A 24041-nucleotide genomic window follows, 5' to 3' on the forward strand; every position below is an offset into this window, starting at 1 on the left:
GACAACGAGATCCGCGATCAGCATGCGGCTTCAACATGACTGCCGATATCAAGCTGAGCCGAGAAGGTTGTATCTCGACGCGACACTGCCGATACACTTTGGATCCAAGAAGCAACCATGAACCGGGCAACATGTGTATAAGAAAGACCCTTGGTCACGCATATTTATTCGTCAATGTTGTGTTCAATGATCATTCGAATCAGTATTGAACATGCCTACTACTCCACTTGACTTACCAGACTACGAAGTCGTGCCTGGGACTGTCTACCTCATCGAAGGCTCCCATCAAGCCGGCGGTGTTCAGGACATCATCTTGCTACCACCTCCCTCGTCCGATTTGAAAGACCCTCTCGTACATCAAACTCATTCTCATACGTGAGCTATATGCTGACAATGGCCAGAGATGGTCACGATGGCGAAAGGCTTATCACCTCTTCTTACTCGTGTGAGAACCTCTCACGTCGATACTTATCATCACACCTAATTCTCCTTCAGTACCTACAGCTCCGTCCTTGGTGCCCTCACGAACTGGGAGTCACCAATCTACATCGATCTCGGCCAGCACTACCAAACAAAAGTTGACAATCTAAACATCGGCTCAGCAATAACGATCCTCATGCTCGGTGTCGGTAACGTCGTCTTCGTCCCTCTATCCAACAGTTTGTATTCCACCGCCCCTCAATGCGTCCCACCCCCTACTAATACCCTCGCCCCCAGAGCTCGGCCGCCGTACAATCTACATCTGGACCCTCCTCCTCGTCCTCCTCTCCCAAATCTGGCTCGGCCTCTCCACCACCATCGGCGACTTCCAAGGCGCCCACGTTCTCCTCGGTATAGGTGCCGCGCCCTTCGAAGCGCTTGTTGCCATCTCAATATCGGACGTCTGGTTCGCGCACGAACGAGGGTCGAAACTGGGAGCTTACGTTTTCGGTCTGGCGTTTGGGAGCTTCGTTGGTCCAATTTGTGCTGGGTATATGTCGACGAGCCAAGGGTTTAGATGGATTTACTGGTGGGGGGCGATCTTGACGGGAATGCTGTGGGGATTGTTCTCCTTTACGTTTGTGGAGAGTCGGTTTGTTAGGGTGGGGGGTACGGTGAGGTCTGGGGTCGTTGTGGTGAGGAAGGATGCCGGGCTTTCCAGTCCTTTACCAGTGTATGGCGATGATAAAACTGCACAGCTGCAACAGGATATCAACCTATCCCCACGAGCCGGCGAAGTCCTCGAATCAGACCACTGGTCATTCCAAGCCAGCCTCTTCAAAACATACCCCGACCCCTGGCCCCAAATCATCAGCGAATTCTGGCGACCCCTCAAAGTCTCTATCCTCCCCGCCGTGTTCTGGTGCGGCCTCAACTACGGCACCTGCGTCTCCTGGCTCGCCGTCATGGCCACAACCATTGCCGAAGTCTTCGCCCCTCCTCCTTACTCCTTCACCAACAACAACCTCGGACTAATCTGGATAGCGCCCATGATCGGCTCCCTCATCGGTGCCTACTTCTCCGGTCCCTTGAACGACCGCTTCACCCTCTATCTCAGTAACCGCAACCACGGCTGGAGCGAGCCAGAGTTCCGCTTATGGGCTTTCATCCCTAGCGCAATCATCATGCCGGCGGGTTTGATCTTGTATGGTGTGACGTCGGCGCATGGGATGCATTGGATTGTGCCGATTGTGGGGACGGGGTTTGTAGGATTTGGATTGAGTGTGGGTGGGACTGTAAGTATGAGTTACATCATTGATTGTTACAAGGAGATTGATACGCATGCGATTACGACTATTATTCTGATCCGCAATCTGGTGGGCTTTGCAATCACCTGGGCGATTCAGCCTTGGATTAATGGGATGGGACAGCAGAATGCGTTCATCTTGGTGGGCGTGCTGAGTTTTGTGATTACGGGGTTTGCTGGGGTGTTCATTGTTTTTGGGAAGGCATGGAGGAGGGCAATGTCAGAGTTGTGTGCTAGGCTGGCTGCTGAGGCACCGGCAGCGTCCATGTGAGTGGCGAGGGGTGAGATCAATGCTACCTTCATCTATTCGTCTATGTCGATACGCTTGTAGCCATGCCGCCAGCGACTCGCCAGGGGCAGTGCCGTGCGAACCAAAGAGATCCCGCCAAACAGAGCAAGTGTGTAGACAATCACAGACGAGACGCTGATGTGGTAGCGCAGACTGGTGAGCGTGCCTTCATCTGTCGTCAGTTCTTCGTCCTGCGCCTCCTCCTGCAATTCTTGCGATGTCATAATGCTCGCATCAGCAGCGATACCATAGCTTGCGAGTGCCGTCTCAGGAATCATCGCCAGACTGGACCCCTGGAGGACCGTCCCGTGGATGTCTATAGCCTCAACGTAGCCATATCTGACCAGACTAGGCGCAACGAAGGCAGTCTCGAAGCCACTCCTGGTGGCATTTCCAAGCCATTTGCAAGGTCTATCTTCTGTGTCGCAACCATAGAACGACCACGAAGCAACCTCAGTCGCACCATTGCAAGAGGTGTAGAAAGTGGACACCACACCATTGGAAGTAGCCATAGGTGCAATGGCTAAGGCTGGAAGTTCCTTAGGCCGACCCACCCATGCGGCCTTGTAACCACGGTAAGATGACATCCGATCTGAGACATACTTGGCTTCCATCACCAGGTCAGTCGCGGTGTGTTCGCTGAGGTATCCTTCGAGACCCCACTCGATGAGTAGCGTTGCCGTTCGAACGTCGTCTTCTCCACTGAGCACCTGAACATTGCCGAGCTTATGTGACGTCCCTGCATCCGGACGATCGATACGACGAACAATCTCCGCCGTCATACCAACCGTGTCCAACAAGATGAACTTCACCGCCGATGTCTGTTCGGGGATCTCTCGGTTACGACCCTCATCATCGCCATGGTTATCGAAGACGGAGATCAGGGTATGCGTAGCATTATCAGACCAGATCCGGGCATGGTGTTGCCACACAAACTCGAGGCCGTCGTCTTCTGTGGCAAAGTCCGATGCGTACCCACCAAGCCTCCATATGACCTGTCCAGAAGTGCCAGAAACTTTATATATCGTGCTGGTATGCCGCGCCGACACCAGATAATCGCCATTCGCGAACTTGTCCACTGCGTTAATATGGAAGAAGTCCCAGACTCCATCATAGTCCTCTACCTGTCCTGCAGCATCGTAGCTCTCGTTAACTCTTACACCGCCAGCCAAAGCGTCCCATTCGAACACCGTCTTGCCCGAGCTCAGCTCAATTTCGCGAAAGCCAGGGTTCGCGAGAACGCGCTCTCCCTGACCTATTTCCGTTGCGTTGTGACCTTGCCATCTGTTTGTGCTGACCAGGGCTGTGTGGCTACCGGTAGCCTCGAGGACGTTGAACTCATGCAGATCGTACCAGCCATCATGGGATCGTGCTACTTCTTCGTATTGGTCGTTCAGGATGACCACGGCGGAGTCCGTGTCGAGTCCGTCGTTGAGGTCCTCGCCTGTGATGTAGAGAGACAGATGAGGCGCGCCTTTGTATGTGACGGGTTTGAAGCCGAAAATGTTTCTATTGTTGTACTTTCCAGCTCCGCTCCAGATCAGATTACCCTTGCGCTTGGTGTCGATGTGCCTGTTTCACCTGGCGGAACTTGCAGGAGGTCACTGGAGGTGGAGGTGGGCCCGGAGTAGTGGTGGTCTCGGCAATGGCTTATGTTCGGACAGCTCGCTTGCGCGATGGGACGCCAGATCCAGTGCCTCTACCTGTCTAGAACGCCTTGCCATTGAACTCGACGCCTCTCAACATGCTTCTCTGCATTTTGTAGTGCATCGAGGGATGTATTGCTTCGCATCCATGAGGTGGAATACCAAAATATGCTCGGCCGAGCCGGAGACGTGAGAATTCCTCTTGCATCCGGCTCCCGCATTCACAATTTCGGGGGATTCCAGAGCGTCTTCGGTTCCAGCAGATGATTGTGACCGCGTCATCTGCCATGGCGTCGCTGCAGGTGGTGCAGCACATGTCGGCAAATGTGGAGAATCGCAAAGTTATCCCTCGACGACGATGTTAGACGAGTACAAGGTTACAACGCGTAAGCCCGTACTGCTGTCGGTCGATTGCACGAAGTCTAGACTTTGAAGCGTGTTTAAACAGATCGAGACACGAGAAAGTAGCAGCCTAAGGCAGATACTTTGAACGGGCACTATCAATTGTCAACCAAGTTTGATGTGATGAGTCAATAAGCCGCTCATAGCCATCCACCTAGTGGCCACAGCCACCTCAAGGCCAATGAGGCTAAAGCCCAATCCACCATGGCCAGACAACGCTAATTCTACTGTAGCCATTGCATATCAAAGCCTCGGCCCAGCGAGCATCTTATGCTTTCGTGCTTTCAATTGGGTATCATCGTTACTATACCTCACTTCTGCTGACGCAATGCACGCCCAGCAATATCCTTGCGGAACTGCCTGCCTTCAAACTTGATGTACTCCACGCCCTCGTAAGCCTTCTTGACAGCTTCCTGAAGGGTGCTGCCTGTGGCCGTTGCCGCAATGACACGACCTCCGTTGGTCACTAACTGTCCATCCTTGAGAGCAGTGCCAGCGTGGAAGATATATCTGCCCTCACTCTCCTTCTCTTCAGCTACCTGCATCGAGATACCCTTCGCGTACGATCCAGGGTAGCCGCCAGCCGCAAGAACAACTGTGCATGCGCTTTCAGGCCTGATGTCGAGTTTTTGTGAGCTCAAGGAACCGTTTGTGCAGGCCAGCATGAGCTCAGCAAGGTCCGACTTGAGAAGTGGGAGGCAGGACTGCGACTCTGGATCGCCAAAACGGACATTGTACTCCAGCAACTTTGGACCATTCTTGGTCAGCATGAAGCCAGAGAAGAGGCATCCAATGAATGGCATGCCATCAGCTCGCATTCCGTCGATTGTGGGCTTAAGCACTGCCCTGTCGATCTCGTCCAGCACTTCCTTGGTCGCGATTGGGGCAGGTGCGTAAGTGCCCATTCCACCAGTGTTGGGGCCCTGATCATTGTCGAATATTCGCTTGTGGTCTTGAGCCGGAGGTAGTGACAGTATGTTGTTTCCATCAGAGAGTGATAAGATGCTAATCTCATCGCCCTCAAGGAACTCCTCGATGACCACGCTGTTGCCAGCATTACCAAACTCCTTGTCCAGCATGATCTCTTTCAGTGCACTTTGCGCCTCCTCTTTGGTCGCCGGAATGATGACACCCTTACCAGCAGCCAGACCATCAGCCTTGATCACGACAGTGTAATCAACCTTGTTTAGGTGCTGCTTCGCGGCATCGTAGTTGTCGAAGTTCTCGTATCGAGCGGTTGGGATGTTGTGCTTCTTCATGAAGTCTTTCGAGAAGGTCTTGCTGCCTTCCATCTTGGCCGCTGCGAGACTAGGCCCGAAGACGCGGACATTAGGAAGGTGCTGCTCGAAGACATCTGTGATGCCCGCAACGAGCGGTGCTTCTGGACCAGGCACAACGAAGTTGAGATGATTCTTCTTCGCATATTCTATGAGAGCAACGAAGTCTTCTTGAGAAACCGAGGAGACATTGCGACACTTCAGAACACTACGATATCGTCAATTCACGCCGATCAATGCGATCTGAGGTCTGCTGTACCTTTGGACTTACCCAGCCGTGCCTCCATTGCCAGGTACTACGTGGATCTCCTGCACGAGAGGAGATTGCGACAACTTCCAGGCGAGGGTGTGCTCACGACCACCATTGCCGATCAGCAATATACGCAGTTGTTCCGCCATAACGTATAGTGTTGTGCACGAGTCGCATGTGTGCAAGCTCGAAAATATTTCTGGCAAAGAACGAAGGAACGAGGGGCACCATCCTCGCTTTGGCTCGCATAACGTTTTGGCGGGGATAGTCTTGAATGGCTGTGGCGTTGCAGGCACAGCCACATGTTTTCGGATTGCGCCTTCCCAGTGACGTTGGACGGGGCAGGATGCAACAGCTACTACTTTCCGCAGCTGCTTGTCGAACGCGTAAGAGTAGTCTTAGCCTTGCTGTAGGAATGCTGTCGCCTATCGTGCAACATCTATAACTCAAGACATAGTACTGAAACATATCTGCATTAGCACTGCTTGCCTCGCCCTGATATACTGCCCTGCTTCATGCTTCGCTCGTGAAAGCCAAATCCGAGCAGGCAGCCACACTACAGCAGGCCGATAAGCAAGTGCCACACGTGTGCGAGGGCTACCTAGGACGTATACCTAAGCAATCAAGATGGTCACCAGGAAACCTGTTGCACCTCCCGTCGACACTGCCAAAGCAGCAAGCAATGCACACCCGCCATACCCACAAACACCTACCGCGCAGTCGGCCAAGACAGATCCAAGCAGCATCTATTCCCAGGATCTGAGCACATCCCCGGCGTTTGACCTTATTGACATGGACGAAGCGCGGCAACGACCACGAAGAGACTCCGATGTTAGTTCGCATGGGACGTGGGATTCCGAAAACAGCGATCGCGAAGATGCGACACCGGGCGATTTTGTGGAGGTGCCGCAACCGCTGAAGATCAGAGGCAGTCAGCAGAACATTCAGCAGCAGCAGGCGACAAAGAAAGAGAAACAGGATGAGCTGCCTGCGATATTGAGGCCAGGGCCTGCGAATGGGTCGGCAGCGGTGGGCACAAAAGCCCAGGAACAGCGGACATACGAAGAGGAGGTCAAGAGTAATCCTTGGCAGTTGGAGTCGAACAACCCGTACCTTCAGAAACAGCAGACTGGACCTATAGAGAGCAGTCAGAAAGTGTGGGAGCAACCTGCGCATCAGCCTACACCACCACCGCAGCCGGCGCAAGCCCCGCCCATACCTCCTATAGCCCCGCCTCCAGTGCCACCCGTGGAGCTGCCTACTGTAACAACACCCGCCGATGAACTGTCGCGACTCTCGCTGAGCGATCGACAATCGCAAGGCACCGCCGCGACATGGGAAACCGCAGAGAAGTTCGAGGTGCCGCAGCATGGACAGTCCCCATTCCCACATCCTCCCAAGGCGACTTTCGCCGGCTCTTTGGCTGGTTCACCTTCAGCAGCGTTCCCACAATCGAACCCGTGGTCCGGTGACAATGAGCCCGTTTCACCGCCCACAGCGCCGCCCAAAGACCCTTTGACACCAGCTCAAGCACCTCAACCCGAATTCGCACCTCCTCCTGGGCCACCACCTGTCAAGCCCGCGGAGCCTGTCTACACTCCACCATCAGGCCCTCCTCCATCGCAAGCGGGACCCCTGATAGACCATGCTGAGCAAGCAAAGCCAATACCACCGCCTATATCTACTCAGGCGCAGTCATCCGCGATGCGATCGAATGATTCTGTGCCGGAGACGCCAGGCACAAAAGCGAGGCGGCAGAGGAACGAGACATATCAGATCAAGCATATCAATTGGGAAGATGCGTCGTCTGGCAGAGCGGAGATGCGACGATCGCCTATCCTTACCCAGAACGAGAATGGCCCATGTCCGCTGCTTGCATTGGTTAATGCGCTGGTGCTCAGCACGCCGGCGAGTCTGGACACTGCGCTGATCGAGACCTTACGGACCAGAGAGCAGGTCAGCTTGGGTCTACTGCTAGATGCTGTCATTGATGAGCTCATGTCAGGGAGAAGAGGCGATGCTGCAGAAGGGCTGCCGGATGTCGTCGATCTCTATTCATTCTTACTGGCTCTTCACACTGGCATGAATGTCAATCCACGATTCGTTACACCCGCGACGCCACAGAGGGGCTCTTATGATGGTCATCCGTCTAGCATGAGCGGCGTGCATCCTGTCCACCGCGCGCAACATAAGCCTGGCTGTTTCGAGGAGACGAGAGAGATGCGTCTGTACAGCACCTTCAGCATACCCCTCATCCACGGTTGGACGGCACCAAAGGACACACCAGCGTACTCGGCATTCGAGCGAAGCGCGAAGACTTTCGAGGATGCTCAGAACATCCAATTCGCAGAAGCTGAATTGGAAGACAAGCTGAGATCTGAGGGCTTGAGCTTTCAAGAGCAGCAGACACTGGAAGACATCCAGATGATCAAGCAGTTCCTGCAAAACTGGCCTACACAACTCACAGACCACGGACTGGAGACGATATCGAGCAGCTTACAACCTGGTCAGGTCGCCATACTGTTCCGCAATGATCACTTCAGCACACTATACAAAGAGCCAAAGCATGGTGCACTAATGACTTTGGTGACGGACGCCGGCTACAGCTCGCATGATGAGATTGTGTGGGAGAGTTTGGTCGACGTCAACGGCGCTGCCAGCGAGATGTTTAGTGGTGACTTTCGCACTGTCAGTCATGGCCAAGATGCGAGGTTGAATCAGAGCAGTTCTGCTGGTGGCAGCGAAGGGTGGCAGACTGTTGGCGACAGCAGGAGTCGATACCACGACCAACGACCATCTGGCTCATCCAACACAGTCGTCCATAATGCCGCTGCATCAGAAGACACACCGCCTCCACTTCCTGGTCCACGTCCTGTTTCGCAGCGAACTTCCGACAATATTGACGGTGCATCCGGTTCCCAACCACCAGTACTGTCAGCAAGTGAGCAGGAAGATCACGACCTTGCACTTGCGTTACAGCTGCAAGAAGAGGAAGAAGATCAGCGACGACAAGCTGAAGAGCGCCGCAGGCGAGAACAGCAGCTTAGTGAACAGTTTCTTTCCAGCGAAGAACGACCACCACAGATACCGCCGCGACGGAACCAAGGTGGCCGTGGAGGAAGCACAATCAACATTCCCGTCACTGGCCGTCGGACTACAGGGCCATCAGCACGACCTGCTGTCAATCGTCCGGCCGACGAAGGAAACCCTGATGCTCCGCCGACATATGAACAGTCCGCATCCGATCGACCTTATCGACCTGCCGGCGCGACCGCACCGCCGACACAAGGCAATCCGCTTAACGCGTTGGATGCGCTTAGAAGGCAGCAGAACGGGTTCGCGCAGCAAAGTACGACCAGTGTCAACAGCGCCGGGATGCATTCACAACATGGACGACGACCTAGCTCGAGCAGAATCCAGCGGAGGTCGAGTCAGATGGCTGGCGGTCCTGGGCAAGGTGCTCCTGCTCCAGCATATCCTGGACGACCGCAGGTGCAAGGTGCGGCCAATTTGAAGGACACGCAGGACGAGAGGTGTGTAGTGATGTGAAGTTAGTGTCATTGTAATGAGGCGGAACTGCAAGTGCTTTTGAGATGCCCATAGGAGAGGCGTAGATACCCAGTCATAGCTTTGAAGAACGCATCGATGGTCGAGTCACACGTGTGGCACGTAAGCGCCTGACTGCCTGTCGCGTCCAACGTTGGTTGGAATGGGGGGTAGTCACGAGGACCAAGGTGATAATGCTGCCTATCAGCTTGGAGAGATGGCGTGCAGGCGGTGACGCTTGCATCAGGAATGGTATCATCAAGGTCCAAGGTGCCGTGGGCGGACCGAAGTAGTGCTGTGGTCTCCTTATCGTGCGCCAGCGGGGTTGCAAAGGGGTCGGTGAAGGACGATAGCTCCATAAGAGGACATTCCAGTAGCATAGGCGAGCACCTGCAACTGTGTATGTGGTCAGTCACCGTTTCTTGCTTGATTGTTGTGTCTGACGTGTTCCCCTGGGGGATGAGATTGCGGGCTGTCCGATCACTCACAGTCGTCATTCGGAGGAAGCAGCCGAGCAGCTTGCAGCAGCTGGTCGTGGCTTCTCGCTGCAAGCAACCTCCATTCACGTCGGGAGTAAGGTACTGAAGTACATCGCCTTCTGATAGCAGAAGGCAAGGACACCCACTACCGCACTCGCACCCAAGCACCACTGGAAGCGCGAAACATCTCCTGGTACACAGAGCACCTCACCAAGAAGACTAGCTCCGCCATTCTGGCCCCAGCATCACCCGATCAGATCAGCCACCCACCTCGACATTCACCCACGCCAACGACCTCTTCACCCCCTCACGACAATCGACCACTTCCGCACTTCCATGTAACGCGTGCACATCGCTCGCGACCCATGTCTTCGGCCGCATAAAGTGGCCAGTGAAGGCATCAAGCAGCACCACCGGCATCCGTCTTCGAGCTGGCAGAACAACCAACACACGACTCCCCACCTATCACTACCGCCGGCCCAATCACAACCTCAACTTCCTCTCCTACACAGGAGTCTCTACGAGCATCAGAATCTACAGCACAAACATCCCCCGCCCAGCATACTTTATCCACTTCCGACGTCCACCCGGCAGACACAGGCAGCCATCTTGACGAGATTGGCGTTGAAGGACGCGATCGACCACTTAAAAGGCGTCGAACGTCGTCTGTATCGCCTAGTGAAAGGACACCGGCAATCTCGAACGCAGGGAGGGCAGCAGCTTCTGGTAAGCAGAGCCGGAAGCGTGCCCGGGGACCGACCGATACCACTAGTGATCAACCCGACAAGACTATGCGGCTTGACCACTCCAACGATAGAACCCAGCAGAGACCATCCACCAACGGCTCATCCCAGAACGGCTCCTCTCCTCGAACGAATGGCTCCGTCAAGAGCGAGACGAACGGCTACCACACGAATGGTCACACAGAGGAGACGGTAGCGACGCGGAGTAAGGAGCCGTTTTATGGTCATGATAGAGAAGAGGTGACGCGAATACTGTTGCAGAGTCTGAGTGATCTTGGCTATCGAGGCGCAGCGGAGAAGCTGTCGAGAGAAAGTGGCTATGAGCTGGAGATACCTTCGGTAGCAGCGTTCAGGAACGCCGTATTGAGTGGCGAGTGGGACGAGGCCGAATCGTTATTGTTCGGTCAAAGTTCAGACGAGCTGGACGGGGGAGGAGTTGCACTAGAAAATGGTCACACGAGCAGCACGTCAAGGCGGAAAAGTGGTGGTGGTAGCCTTTCTCTCGGCAGTCAAAATGGGTTCGCCAGGAATGGGCTGCCTTTCGCGGAGGGTGTCGACACCACATACCTGAGGTTCCACCTACGGCAACAGAAATTTCTCGAGCTGCTGGAACAGCGGGACTTGAATGCAGCACTGAATGTGCTAAGGAATGAGTTGACACCCCTCAAGACCGACGTTGCGCGACTTCATTTCTTGTCGAGGTATGTGGATCTTGGGACGGTATTGTATCGCTACTGACTTCTCAACAGTCTAGTGATGTGCCACTCGGCATCTGATCTTCGCAACCAAGCCGGCTGGGACGGCGTAAATGGACAAAGTCGAGAAGTCCTCCTCTCGGAGATCTCGAAATCGATATCACCCTCAGTCATGATCCCCGAACATCGCCTGGCAACTCTCCTATCCTCGGTGCAAGAGGAACAGATACTCAACTGCCGATACCACAACACGATCGCCAACCCAAGCTTGTACACGGATCACGAATGCTCGCCCGACGATTTCCCACTACACCAACAGCTTGAACTGCGGAATCATTCTGATGAGGTGTGGTTCCTTGAGTTCAGCCACGATGGTACGATGCTTGCCACCGCTGGCAAAGACGGCTTAGTCTGTGTATACGACACTGTCCGATGGCGGCTAAAGCATGAGTTCCGCGAGCATGAACGCCATCCTGACCCGAGGTCTAGCGGCTCTGGTGATATGCGTGGTGTTTGCTACATTGCATTCTCACCTGACGATCAATACCTGATTTCGTGCAGCCAAGATACTACTCTGGTTGTGGTCAGCGTACGAACAGGGCAACGTGTTGCTCTCGCGGATCATTTTGACTACCCAGTCACGACTGCAGCTTGGCTACCCGACTCTGAGACATTCGTAGTCGGCACACAGGGCTCAAGGAGACCGCTTGGCTTGTACTCGCTCCGAGGATCGAGCTCGAGCAGCAACAGCGGCATTGTGAAAAATAACGAAATTCACTCATGGCGTGAGCCTCCTTGGGATCCATCCCTGAAAGACAATCAGCCCAGTAGCTTCCGCATAACCGATTGTGCAGTGAACAAGGAAGGCACACTGATGGCAGCAACAACTATCGACAACAGGATCATGCAATTCTCCCTCGGCCATAACATGAGATACTGCAAAGTGTCCGAATGGCAGATGGAGGACAAGCTGACCTCTATCAACTTCTCCGACGACGGCGACCACATACTCATTAACATGAATGAAGGGCGAGTACTTGCCTTGGACTCTGGGAATGGAGAAATGGCATGCAGCTACAAAGGCGCGGTCCAGAAAGAGTTCGTGATAAGAAGTGCGTTCGGCGGTGCTGGTCAGAATTTCGTCATTTCCGGGAGTGAAGGTATGTATCGTGACATGGAGTGTCCTTCTCAGCTAACACATTTACTCCAGATTCGAGAGTCTACATCTGGCGACGGCAGACTGGAGGCCTCGTCGTAGCATTAGACGCACACCATCCGGGTACTGTCAATGCAGTAGCCTGGCATCCGACGAACCCAGGCATATTCGCGAGTGCTGGCGATGATCGGAGAGTTCGAGTGTACGCATCTATCCGACATCACCACAGGCTGCATCGCTAATATATCCTACAGATGGTCATCAGTATCGGCAAGAAGAAGACCAACAGCATCAGAAGCATGGTCCGGAGCAACAAGGCCTTCAAGCGGAGGCGAAGGGCGGTACTACTCTTTGGGCGCACGGTAGCATTGACCGCGGGTAGGGCGGTTCAAGGTAGCATATTGGGAGGATTGGACGACACCACATCGTGGATATGGGAATGCATGGAACTATCAACTCTGAATGACACTGACTTATTGATATCGCACTTCTCACACTAGGTATGTTGATTTTCGACTACACTGATTGTTCACACAGGACCGATATCATGCCTTCGGTTCCGCAATGGTCAACATCGCCGGCTGCTACACGGCTCCGCGGCCACGACTTCAATATGACGTACAGAGATCAGGTTCATGCGCGTTCGTCCACAGATTCACATCTCCAACACCATCAAGCTTACTCATACATCATCCTTGGGAACCTCATCGCCAAGCTGCAGCATTACCTAGCTGTAAGCCATTCTCGCCAAGTCATTACCATCACCATGACCGACGTCGACATTCCTACGGACGAACCCCAACGAGTATCTCCCTGGCGCATCGCTTTAAAGTCCTTCAGCTCCCAATGGATCCTCGTCCCCCAAGGCACAGGCATCCTCTCCGTCATCCTACACCAACTTCACTACCGCGGCGAATGGCTTACGCGGATATCGCAAGTCTTCTGGGTCCTGACTATTGTCCTCTTGGTCGGCTTCTTACTCACGTATCTCACGCGATGTCTCCTGTTTCCGAAAGAGGTGGCCAGAGCGTTAAGGAGGGATCTCCAGGAGACGGTGTGTTTGAGTAGTATTAGCATTACTTTCACGACGGTTATTCAGATGATTGCGCTGAATTTGACGACTGATTGGGGGAGAGGATGGGGTATGGCGGCTTATGTCCTCTGGTGGATAAATGCGGCGATGGCGACTGTGGCGTGTCTTGGGACGCCGTATGTTTTCACTAAACTCGAGGCGACGAGTGTGGATCTTGTGCCGCCGGGGATGCTGCTCCCGTTGATTGCTGCGTTGACTGCGGCGGCGGGGGGCGGCGTGGTGTGTCGGTATGGAGAGGTGGGAGCGGATTTGGAGGTTCCGGTTATTGTTGTTAGTTATTTGTTTGTTGGGCTTGCGTTGCCGATGAGTGTTGTTGTGGATGCGGTGTTTTGGGTCAGGTTGATGGATGGGAAGTTTCCCGTCAAGGAGAAAGAGTTTCAGTTGATGATTTTGTGTGGGCCGTTGGGGTGAGTTGTACCTTGCGAGGTTGTGGATGAGGTATGGGGTGCTAATGTTGACGGTGTCCAGGCAAGGCAGTTTTGCGCTCCTGATATTGGGCCAGTGTGTGCAGAGGGGTGCGTTTGCGACGGATAATGCAAGTCCCTTCCTGGGTGCTAGTGGTGGAGCGACGATTGCGACTGCTAGCCAGTTTCTGGGGCTGCTTACTTGGGTGCGTGAAAGAAGTGTCTTGCTGTAAATGGAATGAGTGCTGACTTGGAAACGTTAGGGCTACGGAATCTTCTGGTGGGCGTTCGCTTGCATTGCCGTCTTGCACTTCCTCATCGCTGCGCCGAGGGAGCTGCTGCAGATGTCGAGGACGCTGGCTGCGTGGAGTATGGTCTTTCCGTGGGGAGTGTTCACCAATGGAGCGATTGAGCTTGGGGTCATCCTTAACTCGAGGGCGTTCTGGGTTGTGTCTACGATCCTGACCATAATCTTGGTCATTCTCTGGGTCGTCAATGCTGGCGCCACGGTTGTCGGTGTGCTCGGTGGAACTCTGCTGAGCTTGGATGGTGGATGGAAGGCACAGTATGTTGAGAAGAAGGAGCGGAGCAGTGATAGTGGTGGGAGTGATGATGGGCGGCGGAATGGATACGTGCAGACCAATGGTTCCGACTCGAATGGTCTTCGAAATCGGCAACAGTAGTGTCTGCAATGTAATGTATTATATGTAGTTCGACATGTGAATGTGGAAGGTTGGACGTTGGTTTCCATCCTGGGCTGGAAGCTTGGGCCGGCGCAACTTGGATGTCGCTTCCTCGCACGCGGCTTCATCTTTCGAATTGTTACACACACCACCTTGTACGACAAGTGAGGAGGGTCCGTGAGAGACCGACGACGATAATGCGAATGTGCGACTAAAGTGACGATGGCGACCAGCTCGATTGCATCGCTCTCGCCCAGCGAACCTCCGCCAGCCGACCAGTCCATCCGCGCAATTGTGTCGCTCCTCTGGCCGTACAGCTCCTCCACCAAGCAATGCGCATTCCTACTGGCAGAACCGGACTTTCGCTCGCGGAGTCACAGAGGGCAGATCCGGGTCCGCTTCCAAGGTGCCAGTGCGCAGGCGGTCGCGAAGGGCCAGATCGGCATTGGTGATGAAGTTGTGCTTGAGCTGCGAGGAGCTTCATGGGCGGCAGAGTCGAGCAATGTCGTCACACCGGGGAAGAGTGTCGAAGGCGAGCTACTGTTCAGACGGGAGCTCGCCCTCAGACTCGTGAAGAAGGCAGATGGGCTAGAGGCGGGTGTCAGCATAAACGTCAGTGAGACGACTCCACCGCCCGAGGAGCACGATGTCAATACTACGCCTGCCCGACCGATCCCATCGTACCTGCGAGCGGGCTTGGGACGTGCAGATGCCGTGCCTATCTACTCCAGTCCGGCTTTTGTGAGCCGCATGAGACTCTCTGGAGGGGACAACACATCATGGGACCCCTTCGCGGATGTAGACAGGGAGCTGGAGGCAGAGTTGGCGAATCCTAGGAAGAAGCAGAGAATCAGCTTTGGTGGGGATCTGAAGTGGAAGTTCGCAGGCAGGACACCCAGTCCGGAGAAGGAAGATGTGCCCATGACCACAGTCGTTGCGGAGCCGGATAATCAGGTCGCAGCGGCAGAGGTGCAGAGTGCTTTGGTGCATACATTGGATCACGAGGACGACACACAGACAAGCCGACAGGCGACATCTGAGCCTGAGACACTGGCAGACCAGCCGGCTGTGGCCACCAATTCGACAAGGTCTTCTGTCATGGCTCCACCACCCCTTCCACACCTTGAGATGCCTTTTCAGTCAACGTTGCCTGGCATTCTGAACCAGCCGCAAACGTCCAGTGACCCAGATACTGGCCCACATACGCCGAAGCTTCAGCCTGTGCCTTCTTCTGCTCTGCCGCTACCCTCCCCCTTCCCAGCAGAAGCCAAACAGCTACACATCGAAGCGTCCAGCGCGACGACTGCCGCCAATGAGCGAGAGAATGTGAGACTCGCTGCTGGCCCGATACCCAATGGCAAGGACGCGGAAGCTATCGAGCGCAGTGGACACGTGCCACTTCGCACGGAGGCATCGCAAGATCTTCTCAACGCTGTCGAAGAGGACGACGATGAAGACGAATATCACCAGCCTATACTTCCAGGACAGCCTTCTTTCTCGAGCAGTGTAGCTTCTACTGTTCCTCCAGAGCAAGCCTCTGGCGTTTTTCGCGATTCTCGAAGTGACTATAATGATGACGATGATAACGATAGTGATGATCAGTACGAAGACAGCAATGCTCAACGACACAGAGTCCCGCATCCTGAATACGGATCGGATACTGAAGAAGACGAAGAAATGTACTCGCAATATACTCAGCAGAGGGATGCAGGACTGGAACAAGCTGCCAGCGACCATGAAGACCCGGACAATGGCGACCAGGTGGATGCCGATGATATTGAAGAAGTAATCGAAGACATGGGCGAGCCACCCGACTCCGACGACTCCGACGAAGGAGAGGCCAGCGGAGCAAGCAGTCAGTTGGCCGAGAGCGATGACAATGACCTGGAGGACATTGATGATCAGCCTCGTATACGGTCTGCGCTCGTAGGGCTGTCATCAGATCCCGTGGATGCTCCTCTTGAATCAGGCCCCGATAGAGCACAGCCCGACGAAACAGAGCAATCAGTACCCGTTGTTCAAGATTTCTCAGGCGCATCAGCTCCGTCTGCCAAGTCCATTACCGGCGACAATACAATCAAACTTTCGCAAGTCGGCAATGCACTGTCAAGCACATTTGCTGAAGTACCTGAAACGAGATCTGCTGCACAGGTTCCAATACATACTCCAGCACGACCTCCGCCTGGGCTGTTCAGCCTCGATGGAACGGCGGACTCATTAAGGGTCCGCACGTCAACGCCGCAATCTGAGCGGGACCGGATCATGAAGAAGACTTACAGCAGTCTGTTCGGCTTCGCAAAGTCACCCTCACCTGAGAAAACGCAGCCACCTTTGCTAGACTTTGGAACACCAACGCCAGCATCATCCAGCAATGGCCTTTCACGTATAGCGAAGGACCGCTTCGCTGCTGCAGGACTGTCTGTCGAGGAGACGTCGCTTGAGAAACAACCTATCCTGTCGCATGCGAAGATTGAGGGTATCCAGAGTCCAGCTGCCACAACGGCAACGTCAGCGACAGAGACACCTTTGAAAGAGATGTCAGTGCCGGCTCGTGCTACTGTGGCAGACACACAGACCTTGAGAAGTGATGCAGCAGCGTCTGTAACTTCTCCGCAGCCCAAGCAAATGCCAGTGCCAACTCGTGCGACGGTCCAGGATACGCAGAGTACTTCTGACAAATCGTTCGCCAAGACAGATGGTGTCGAAAATGATGGTGGCACGATCTCGAAGTCTGTGATGAAAGATGACGCCGCTAATGCTTTCGAGGAATCGAACGCAGCTACTGAGGAGACTGGGCAAAGCTTGCCACTTTGCGATGTGGACGATGGATCACTCCTCGAGGCTGTGCACAATGCAGCACCGAAGATACACGAGCAGGATGAGCAGGACAAGGTCTTGGTAGAGCGGTCACCTATGGTCGAGGAGACTCCAATAGACAGACTGCAAGAGGCAGAGGCTCAGGAGACGCCCGAGCAGGGACGTCGCCAGGCAGAAGATTCCGTTCCCGATGGTGTTGCCATCAACCCGAGCCTGGCAGCTGCCATGGCTACCAAACCAGACGACACAGCTTTAGCAGGTGGTTCCACTATGGAAGTGCCCGCGAGCTCTGCTCCACGACCATCTCAGGTGGAAGTCATCGATCTAGGAGACAGTTCTGATGCAGACGAGGATACTCAGGACACAAAGCCCATACAAGAATCAACAGTACAGCCCAGCCAGTCAGCAAACCACATGGCGTCCACGGCATCTGATCAAGATATTGGCGGTAATGTCGACGCCGAAGCAACGACCCGCCAACAGGACTTCGAACGACTACTTTCACAAGCAGAGGCTCCCAGACAGCATGGACAAGAAAGCGTTACGCAGATCTCGCAAGGTAGCATGCTCCAGTCGGACATGCTTGATACAACACAGACGACCGTAGATGGTCGCTCCGAAATCGCGACCCCCGACATGGACGAGTATGATACCATCGTGCCTGATACATCGCACGATGAGTCGATGGGCGTCTTTCAGGGACAACCAAACTTCTTTGACGATCAAATGCATGGGCAAGAGTTCGAAGGCAATGCCGCTCCTCAGCTGACCCAACAGACTGATCGATTCAACTATGACCTCTCGTTCCAGTCAACAACATCCATTGCGACTGATAATAGCGATCACCATCAGGGCATCACCACACAGCGCGAAGGCGTTGCAGAATCTGGCCAAGAGACTTTGTCAGAGCAAGACGACTCGCGTGGCATCGGATCACAAGGCACAGTCCGTGAAGCCGGGTCACCATCAACAGCCTTAGCGAACACAGAACAGCAGGTTGTGTCTCTTCCATCCGCACCAATTCATGAGATGCCACAAGACCAGCCTATGTCCGATGGCACCGGCAATGAGCATCACGCTCAAGGATCAGAGCCTAGAGCCGGGCGCAGCACCCACGACGTGAAAATGCACGATGGAGAGCTTCGTAGCTCTTTCGTGGGTGAGACACTAGCTCAATATCCACAACGGCAGCCGGATGTTGTACTAGGGTCCAGCTTCGAGAGCTTGCAGTCTACGGCTGTACCAAGTGAGGATTTTGCAACGGATGTGAGATCTTTACGTGAGGCAGCTCAACTCGCAGAGAGTCAACTGCCAGTCAGCCAACGCTCATCATCCGAGCAGAGCTTGACACCTACGGCAGATACCACCCGGCAACACGAACATCGCTCATCGCACCACGCCGGGTCGCACTCAGCTTTGCCAATTAGTCCAGAAGACTCACAGCACAGACTAGAGTCGCAGCCCTTCGAGACCCAGCTTCCTTTCGAAAGTGTGCAGAGCGCGCTACCTTCGACTCCACAGCTGACACAGGGCGACTCACTGACAGGACAAGACATAGCGGTCATTGTCGATCCTGCAACGGGAGACACAGATGCCGCTCGAGCAGACGAAGCGCCGCCAACGTCTCCCCGGCAAACGCGCAGCAGCCAACGGGGCGCTCTAGTAGAGGGACTACAGTCATCAGGGAAGAAGAGTTCAACCAGGAAATCATCGCGCAAGTCGCAAGCTCAATCTCAAGACATGCGAGAAGGAGGGGTGGAGGAAGCATCAAGCGCTGTGCCTCACAAACCGATCACCAGACAGTCTTCACTAGACCGACCGATCACGCCACCGCCACACAAACAGAGAAGCCAAGAAACTGCCCTCAAGAAGAACATGCTGAGCCCGGAGACCAAGATGCCGGTCCGACGATCGCCTCGAAAGGCACAGACACAGCCTGAGTCTCAAGAAGTGGCAGACGCCCGCTCCATCGCGGCTTCAGACGTCATTGAGTATTCCACAGACCACAAGTCTGCCGTATCCGTTGAGACGGCGCATGTCACCAGATCGTCCAAGAAAGTTGCCAAAACCACGTCTAGATCGCAAGGCACGACTCGTGACCCGGAAGATGAGGTCGCTGTCCAGAGCACATCTGCTCACATTGATGACAGCCCGTTGCCCAAGACGCCAGCACGGAGGTCCATGACATCGCGCATCAGCGCTGTACCTGCGGTCATCTCAAATTGGTTCTCGCCCAGAAGGTCCACTCGCCTGGAACCTGACCCGGAGCCTGAGGCGGAAGCTGAGATCGAAGACGACATGGAAGCCGAAGTGAAGCAAGGTAAAGATGAGGTCGAAATCGAGACGAAGCCCAGCCCACGTCGACGCAAGAGCAACGGTGTCGTCACCAATTTGTCCTACTACATGCCGCTTTCCAGCATCAGCGACAAGCTCAACACCTCAAGCCAGACGTACGGCAGTAACACCCTCGACGTCATGGCAGTGGTCGTCGACGAAACCAGCAAGCCTCAGCGAGCCAAGAGCGGACCTAGGGACCACTTCACCATCTTCAAGATCACCGATCCTAGCCTGGATACAGGATCTTCAACGAGCGTGGAAGTCTTCAAGCACTGGCACGCGACTCTCCCATCGGCGCAAGTCGGCGACGTGATCCTGCTGCGCTCCTTTCTGGTCAAGTCAAAGAAGCGCCAGCCGTACCTCTTGTCCGGTGACGAGAGCGCTTGGTGTGTGTGGCGTTATACGGAGGGCGAGCCAAGCAGCACCATGTCATCGAGTCAGAAGGGCACTCCTACCAAGGCGAAGCGGATGCGCGACCGCAATGGTAGCTTTTCCATCGAGATCAAGGGACCGCCGGTCGAATACAACAGGCCACAGGAACTGCAGCGTGCGGAAGAGCTACGGGCATGGTGGTTGGAAGCGCAGGGCGGACCGGATGCGGCTGCGAATGCGGATGCGGACCCGGATGGGGTTCCTGCCAGCCAGGGTAGTGGTAGAAAGACTAGGTCGCAGCAAAAGTTGTAGGGCATGTACCTGATGCAGATCATGAGGTATCATCAGCAGATGCTCAGAGATTATTGCTGATTTGGCTGATACGACACGAACGATATTGCTACCTTGCTTTCGCTTTGTCACTCCTCTGGTCACGATTAAGCTGATTCACGCGTAAGGCTATAGGACCGTGAGTCTCTCACTTGTCCGTCCGTTCAAGTGAGCTCTACCTGAAACGAGCCCCGGAAGTGCAAAGCCGATAGGACGACGTGATCTTGGCGAGCGGCATGTGACACGGATATCTGCACCAGACAGGACCCATCCCTTCGTTTCGCCATCAATCATAGTCTGTAATCAACGTGAGTGTTGGTTGCCTCGTTGTTCTCACGAGCCGAGACATCAAGCCTTATCAGAGCTTTTAAGGCGGCCGTCAGGGCTGGGGCCTCCTTACTGTCTTGAAGACCCTGCTTCTTCTCCACTGCGATGTTGATGTTCTTGTCATGCTGAACCCCGTCAATCTCCTCTACGAAGAATGGCCTGTCCAGAGCACACAGGCGCGCGAACACTTTGAGGTCGTAGTAGGTAGCGTGGGCAGTGTTCTTCATGAAGATCGTATCATTGAAATCTTGCTTGATGATGTTCAGCTTGTCCTTGAGTGCTTTCTGGGAGTTTGAGACTTGCGGCAATTGTTTGCCCATAGTGGTCGTGACTGCGGTCCGCCCGCGAAGGATATCGATGGCCGTGTCGTTGAACTTCTTGCACACACGTCGAAGAGCTTCGGAATGACCGAGCGTGGTCTGAAGGTGGCGAGGTCCGTTGACTCAAATGGTCGTCTCGAGAACGGTGGTAAGCAGTTCTTGGGGTAAGCGGTTCTCGCCGGCTGTGATGTGGTTGATCGATATGCCGTACTGCGCTGTAGCGAAATGATTGCCGCTGGGATACACATCTACCGAGCACACCCACTGATTGCATTCATTAAGTCCGCCACCATGGTTCCGTTCGACAGACTGCCTCTCCACCTTTGCCCACGGCTGACGCCATCTACCTATACTCGATTAGCAACCAGAGCAACACGCTCAAGAACGACCACGAGTTCGGCATCCTCTACAACAAGACACCAAAGGACATCGAGGATGTGAAAGACTTCATTTTCCATCTCCTGCGCGAGACTGACACTGTCAATCCGATGATCGAGGACCACCAGCCAGGACCTCTACACGAGCCGGCGCCAGTCTGCCGTCAACGCTGGTGAGAAACGTCACAGCGGCCTTTCCCTGGCTTCATACCCCCAACGGTACGTGAGACATCATCCAAGCTTTTGTAAGCAGTATTGACGCTCATACAGAGGCATACCTACCAGGAGTCAAGCGAGAGGCTCTCGAGTACCAAGTGAAAGCATTGATCGCCGCATGCAAGACACAGATCAGCAAGACGCCAGCGCTCCAAATGCCCTCACGCACGATCAGCGCATCATACGGCCTCAGTGCAGCGGTCGCAGTACACTTGATCGCCGAGACAGAGGTGCCAATCCAGACAGAGGCAAAAAGACACATGTCGATCGAGTCTTCAGGTGTCTCGTGGTGTCGTACGGAGGAGGCAACCACAGGCTTCCGCTGGTGAGTCGAACATGGTCGCTCGTGCCAGAGGGCCTCTTCCCTGAGCAGATCGACATGGACAACATCGACTTTGCCATTCTCGATACAATCATCGCTACTTATTTCGCAATTACTCAGGGCCACGCAAAGTGGTATCGCTACTTGGAGAGTGGAGCGGATTGGCGTACGACGTTTCGGTGGCTGCGCATCTGGAGAATAGTCTTTTAGACACTGAGTATAGGAAGGGCGAGATGGCGGCGTGGGAGATAGAAGTCGTCGATGGCGCGGTGCTAGTAGACGTTGCGAACTGAGGTACGATGCCGACTGAGCGTGGAATGGGGAGACACGAGATTTGGAGATGGTAGCGGTGGGTAGTTGCTGTAGCATGTCAGCATCTTGTACAAAGACTGAACCCAATCCCAGCCTGCATTGATTCAATCTGAGCGGATGACGGTACCCGATGAGCATGACTTCATGCTACTTCCACACCCGCGCGTTGTATTTACAACGAACCATTACGCCATGATTCCACGCACGGTGCATGCAGGATGCACTGCTGCGCTCGTGGGCCGCATAAGACTTTCGAAAAGAGTTAGACATATCGCCGCTGGATACCACCGGCTGAGCGAACAGCGGCAAGATTGACTTCACATGATCCGACGACTAAGTACACGGTAGGTGCAACCTGGAACACCATTGGAGTTATGCGTAGAGTCGTGAATCTTAGCACCGAATCCATGAAGGTACGGTACTGCCTCGATGTCGCGGTGGAAAGCACGAGCGCCCACGTGGCGTGGTGGCGTGTTGTCCACGAGGAAGGTACCTCCTGAACAGGCTGACTTCACTGATCAATTCTGCTGCGATGCTCGATCTCTTGCCCCTCTTTAGCAGGTGCAAGGGCCATAGTGGGTAGCAGCTGCCTTCCCTTCCTAGCTTGAGCTACAACACATTAGGTCAATAAACCCATCGCCTCTCGGTCTCAACGACATCGATCTTCAGGACCGCCGCTCGGCTATGTTCGCAGCCTGATACCATGACCGCTTGCGAGCTTCGAGCGTTCACATTATGCCTTCGCTGTATGACATCGAGACCAGTGTTGCCGCCAGCCCATACTCCATCGCAGCTCGTCAACCCGAGCTCGCGGTCGAAGATCGTCCTTACAGCAAGAGCTATGGTGAGCAACTGGTTCCTGGCTCTTACTTCATAGCTGCCGATGATGTCGCTCGCGGCTACGATGTGACTCAAGATGAGATTCACACCACCCCTCTGTGGTCCGCAGTCTCATCTCGCACTACCACCACGACCGAGCAATCTGGTGAGCCCTCAATTCGCAGTCCACACTTAGTCCCTACCAATGAAGTCGCTCCTGGCTACGATGTGGATCATCAAGAGCGTCGCACCTCCCCTCTATGGCCCGTCGTCAACTCTCGCACCACCACCACTAAGCGATCGAGGGAGCCTTTGGTCCGCAGTCCGTACTTCGCTCCTACCGGTGAAGATAACACCGAACCCGAGAGTGGCGACGAGCCGGAGGTTGTGAGGGAACATGGGGATCAGAATGAGGATGATGACGAGATCAACACACTCACGGCTGAAACGGAGGCCAGATATGTGGTCTCTGCAGCATTTCTTTCGGACCGGGAGCGTGGCGATGTCTACATTGTCACCGCCGTTCACAATTAGTCTCCAACTGATCGTCTCGCATGAGACCTCGTCCGCGACTGTCCAGAGTTGCTACAGAAAGCCATCGGCCTCCTTCATATTCCGCCATCGACACACCCGGTTGCAGGCGACAGTCCCTACAATATCGTTGACGAGTACCCCTGGCGTGACTACGAGGTATACAGCGACCATCTTGACGACATCCGATACCTTGAAGAACTCGACTCTGAGTAGTGCGAACGCGCTCGCCTGGTTATGAGCCACGATTCTTACAACTGTTTGCGGTCCATATGCTTCAGCCGGTCGGACGCATGACTTCGCCAGTGTTGGTTAAGGAGATGCCGAGAGCTTCGTCGTGTCGAAGTAGCTCTCGAACTTGTTAGACTACAACTCCTGCTTCCTGGAACGACTCAATTCGAAGATACTTCCACGTTGGAAATGCCTGCAATACTTCCCATCAGTGTGGCCGCGACACTCGATTGGCAGTGAAGCAGCCTAGAGCACTAGCCATTGACGTGAAAGTATGTTCTCTTGGGTTCTTGAAATGCCTCTGGGGCACACCGTCACCTCGAGTCGAAGATCCAATTAAC

The 24041-nt window shown here is 54.4% G+C and overlaps 9 protein-coding genes across 9 annotated transcripts; 6 read left to right on the forward strand and 3 right to left on the reverse strand.

Moving 5' to 3' along the window:
* Window positions 1–211: 211 nt before the first annotated feature.
* Window positions 212–1997, forward strand: CLAFUR5_07539 (uncharacterized protein; the record flags this gene model as incomplete). Its single annotated transcript, XM_047906687.1, has 4 exons — window positions 212–352; window positions 402–445; window positions 496–659; window positions 718–1997. 4 exons carry the CDS (start codon window positions 212–214, stop codon window positions 1995–1997), a joined length of 1629 nt encoding a protein of 542 aa, XP_047762825.1.
* A 32-nt stretch (window positions 1998–2029) lies between these two features.
* Window positions 2030–3739, reverse strand: CLAFUR5_07540 (uncharacterized protein; the record flags this gene model as incomplete). Its single annotated transcript, XM_047906688.1, has 2 exons — window positions 2030–3587; window positions 3621–3739. 2 exons carry the CDS (start codon window positions 3737–3739, stop codon window positions 2030–2032), a joined length of 1677 nt encoding a protein of 558 aa, XP_047763540.1.
* A 635-nt stretch (window positions 3740–4374) lies between these two features.
* On the reverse strand, window positions 4375–5739 carry CLAFUR5_07541 (Bifunctional purine biosynthetic protein ADE1; the record flags this gene model as incomplete). Its single annotated transcript, XM_047906689.1, has 2 exons — window positions 4375–5548; window positions 5612–5739. The coding sequence occupies 2 exons, from the start codon at window positions 5737–5739 to the stop codon at window positions 4375–4377; spliced, it is 1302 nt and encodes a 433-aa protein (XP_047763541.1).
* A 478-nt stretch (window positions 5740–6217) lies between these two features.
* CLAFUR5_07542 (Ubiquitin carboxyl-terminal hydrolase MINDY-1) lies at window positions 6218–9139 on the forward strand (the record flags this gene model as incomplete). The annotated part of the gene is made up of 1 exon (XM_047906690.1): window positions 6218–9139. One exon carries the CDS (start codon window positions 6218–6220, stop codon window positions 9137–9139), a length of 2922 nt encoding a protein of 973 aa, XP_047763539.1.
* A 1267-nt stretch (window positions 9140–10406) lies between these two features.
* Window positions 10407–14389, forward strand: CLAFUR5_07543 (WD repeat-containing protein; the record flags this gene model as incomplete). The annotated part of the gene is made up of 7 exons (XM_047906691.1): window positions 10407–11059; window positions 11108–12213; window positions 12264–12403; window positions 12464–12587; window positions 12710–13709; window positions 13771–13912; window positions 13970–14389. 7 exons carry the CDS (start codon window positions 10407–10409, stop codon window positions 14387–14389), a joined length of 3585 nt encoding a protein of 1194 aa, XP_047762887.1.
* A 222-nt stretch (window positions 14390–14611) lies between these two features.
* CLAFUR5_07544 (uncharacterized protein) lies at window positions 14612–20227 on the forward strand (the record flags this gene model as incomplete). The annotated part of the gene is made up of 1 exon (XM_047906692.1): window positions 14612–20227. The coding sequence occupies one exon, from the start codon at window positions 14612–14614 to the stop codon at window positions 20225–20227; it is 5616 nt and encodes a 1871-aa protein (XP_047762932.1).
* Window positions 20228–20535: 308 nt separating this feature from the next.
* CLAFUR5_07545 (uncharacterized protein) lies at window positions 20536–20892 on the reverse strand (the record flags this gene model as incomplete). Its single annotated transcript, XM_047906693.1, has 1 exon — window positions 20536–20892. One exon carries the CDS (start codon window positions 20890–20892, stop codon window positions 20536–20538), a length of 357 nt encoding a protein of 118 aa, XP_047762934.1.
* An 84-nt stretch (window positions 20893–20976) lies between these two features.
* CLAFUR5_07546 (uncharacterized protein) lies at window positions 20977–22017 on the forward strand (the record flags this gene model as incomplete). Its single annotated transcript, XM_047906694.1, has 4 exons — window positions 20977–21040; window positions 21175–21329; window positions 21403–21488; window positions 21540–22017. The coding sequence occupies 4 exons, from the start codon at window positions 20977–20979 to the stop codon at window positions 22015–22017; spliced, it is 783 nt and encodes a 260-aa protein (XP_047763411.1).
* An 837-nt stretch (window positions 22018–22854) lies between these two features.
* Window positions 22855–23472, forward strand: CLAFUR5_07547 (uncharacterized protein; the record flags this gene model as incomplete). Its single annotated transcript, XM_047906695.1, has 1 exon — window positions 22855–23472. One exon carries the CDS (start codon window positions 22855–22857, stop codon window positions 23470–23472), a length of 618 nt encoding a protein of 205 aa, XP_047763542.1.
* Between the last annotated feature and the right edge of the window lie 569 nt (window positions 23473–24041).

This window comes from Fulvia fulva, chromosome 6 (assembly GCF_020509005.1).
Source record: "Fulvia fulva chromosome 6, complete sequence".
Classification (NCBI taxonomy): Eukaryota; Fungi; Ascomycota; class Dothideomycetes; order Mycosphaerellales; family Mycosphaerellaceae; genus Fulvia; species Fulvia fulva.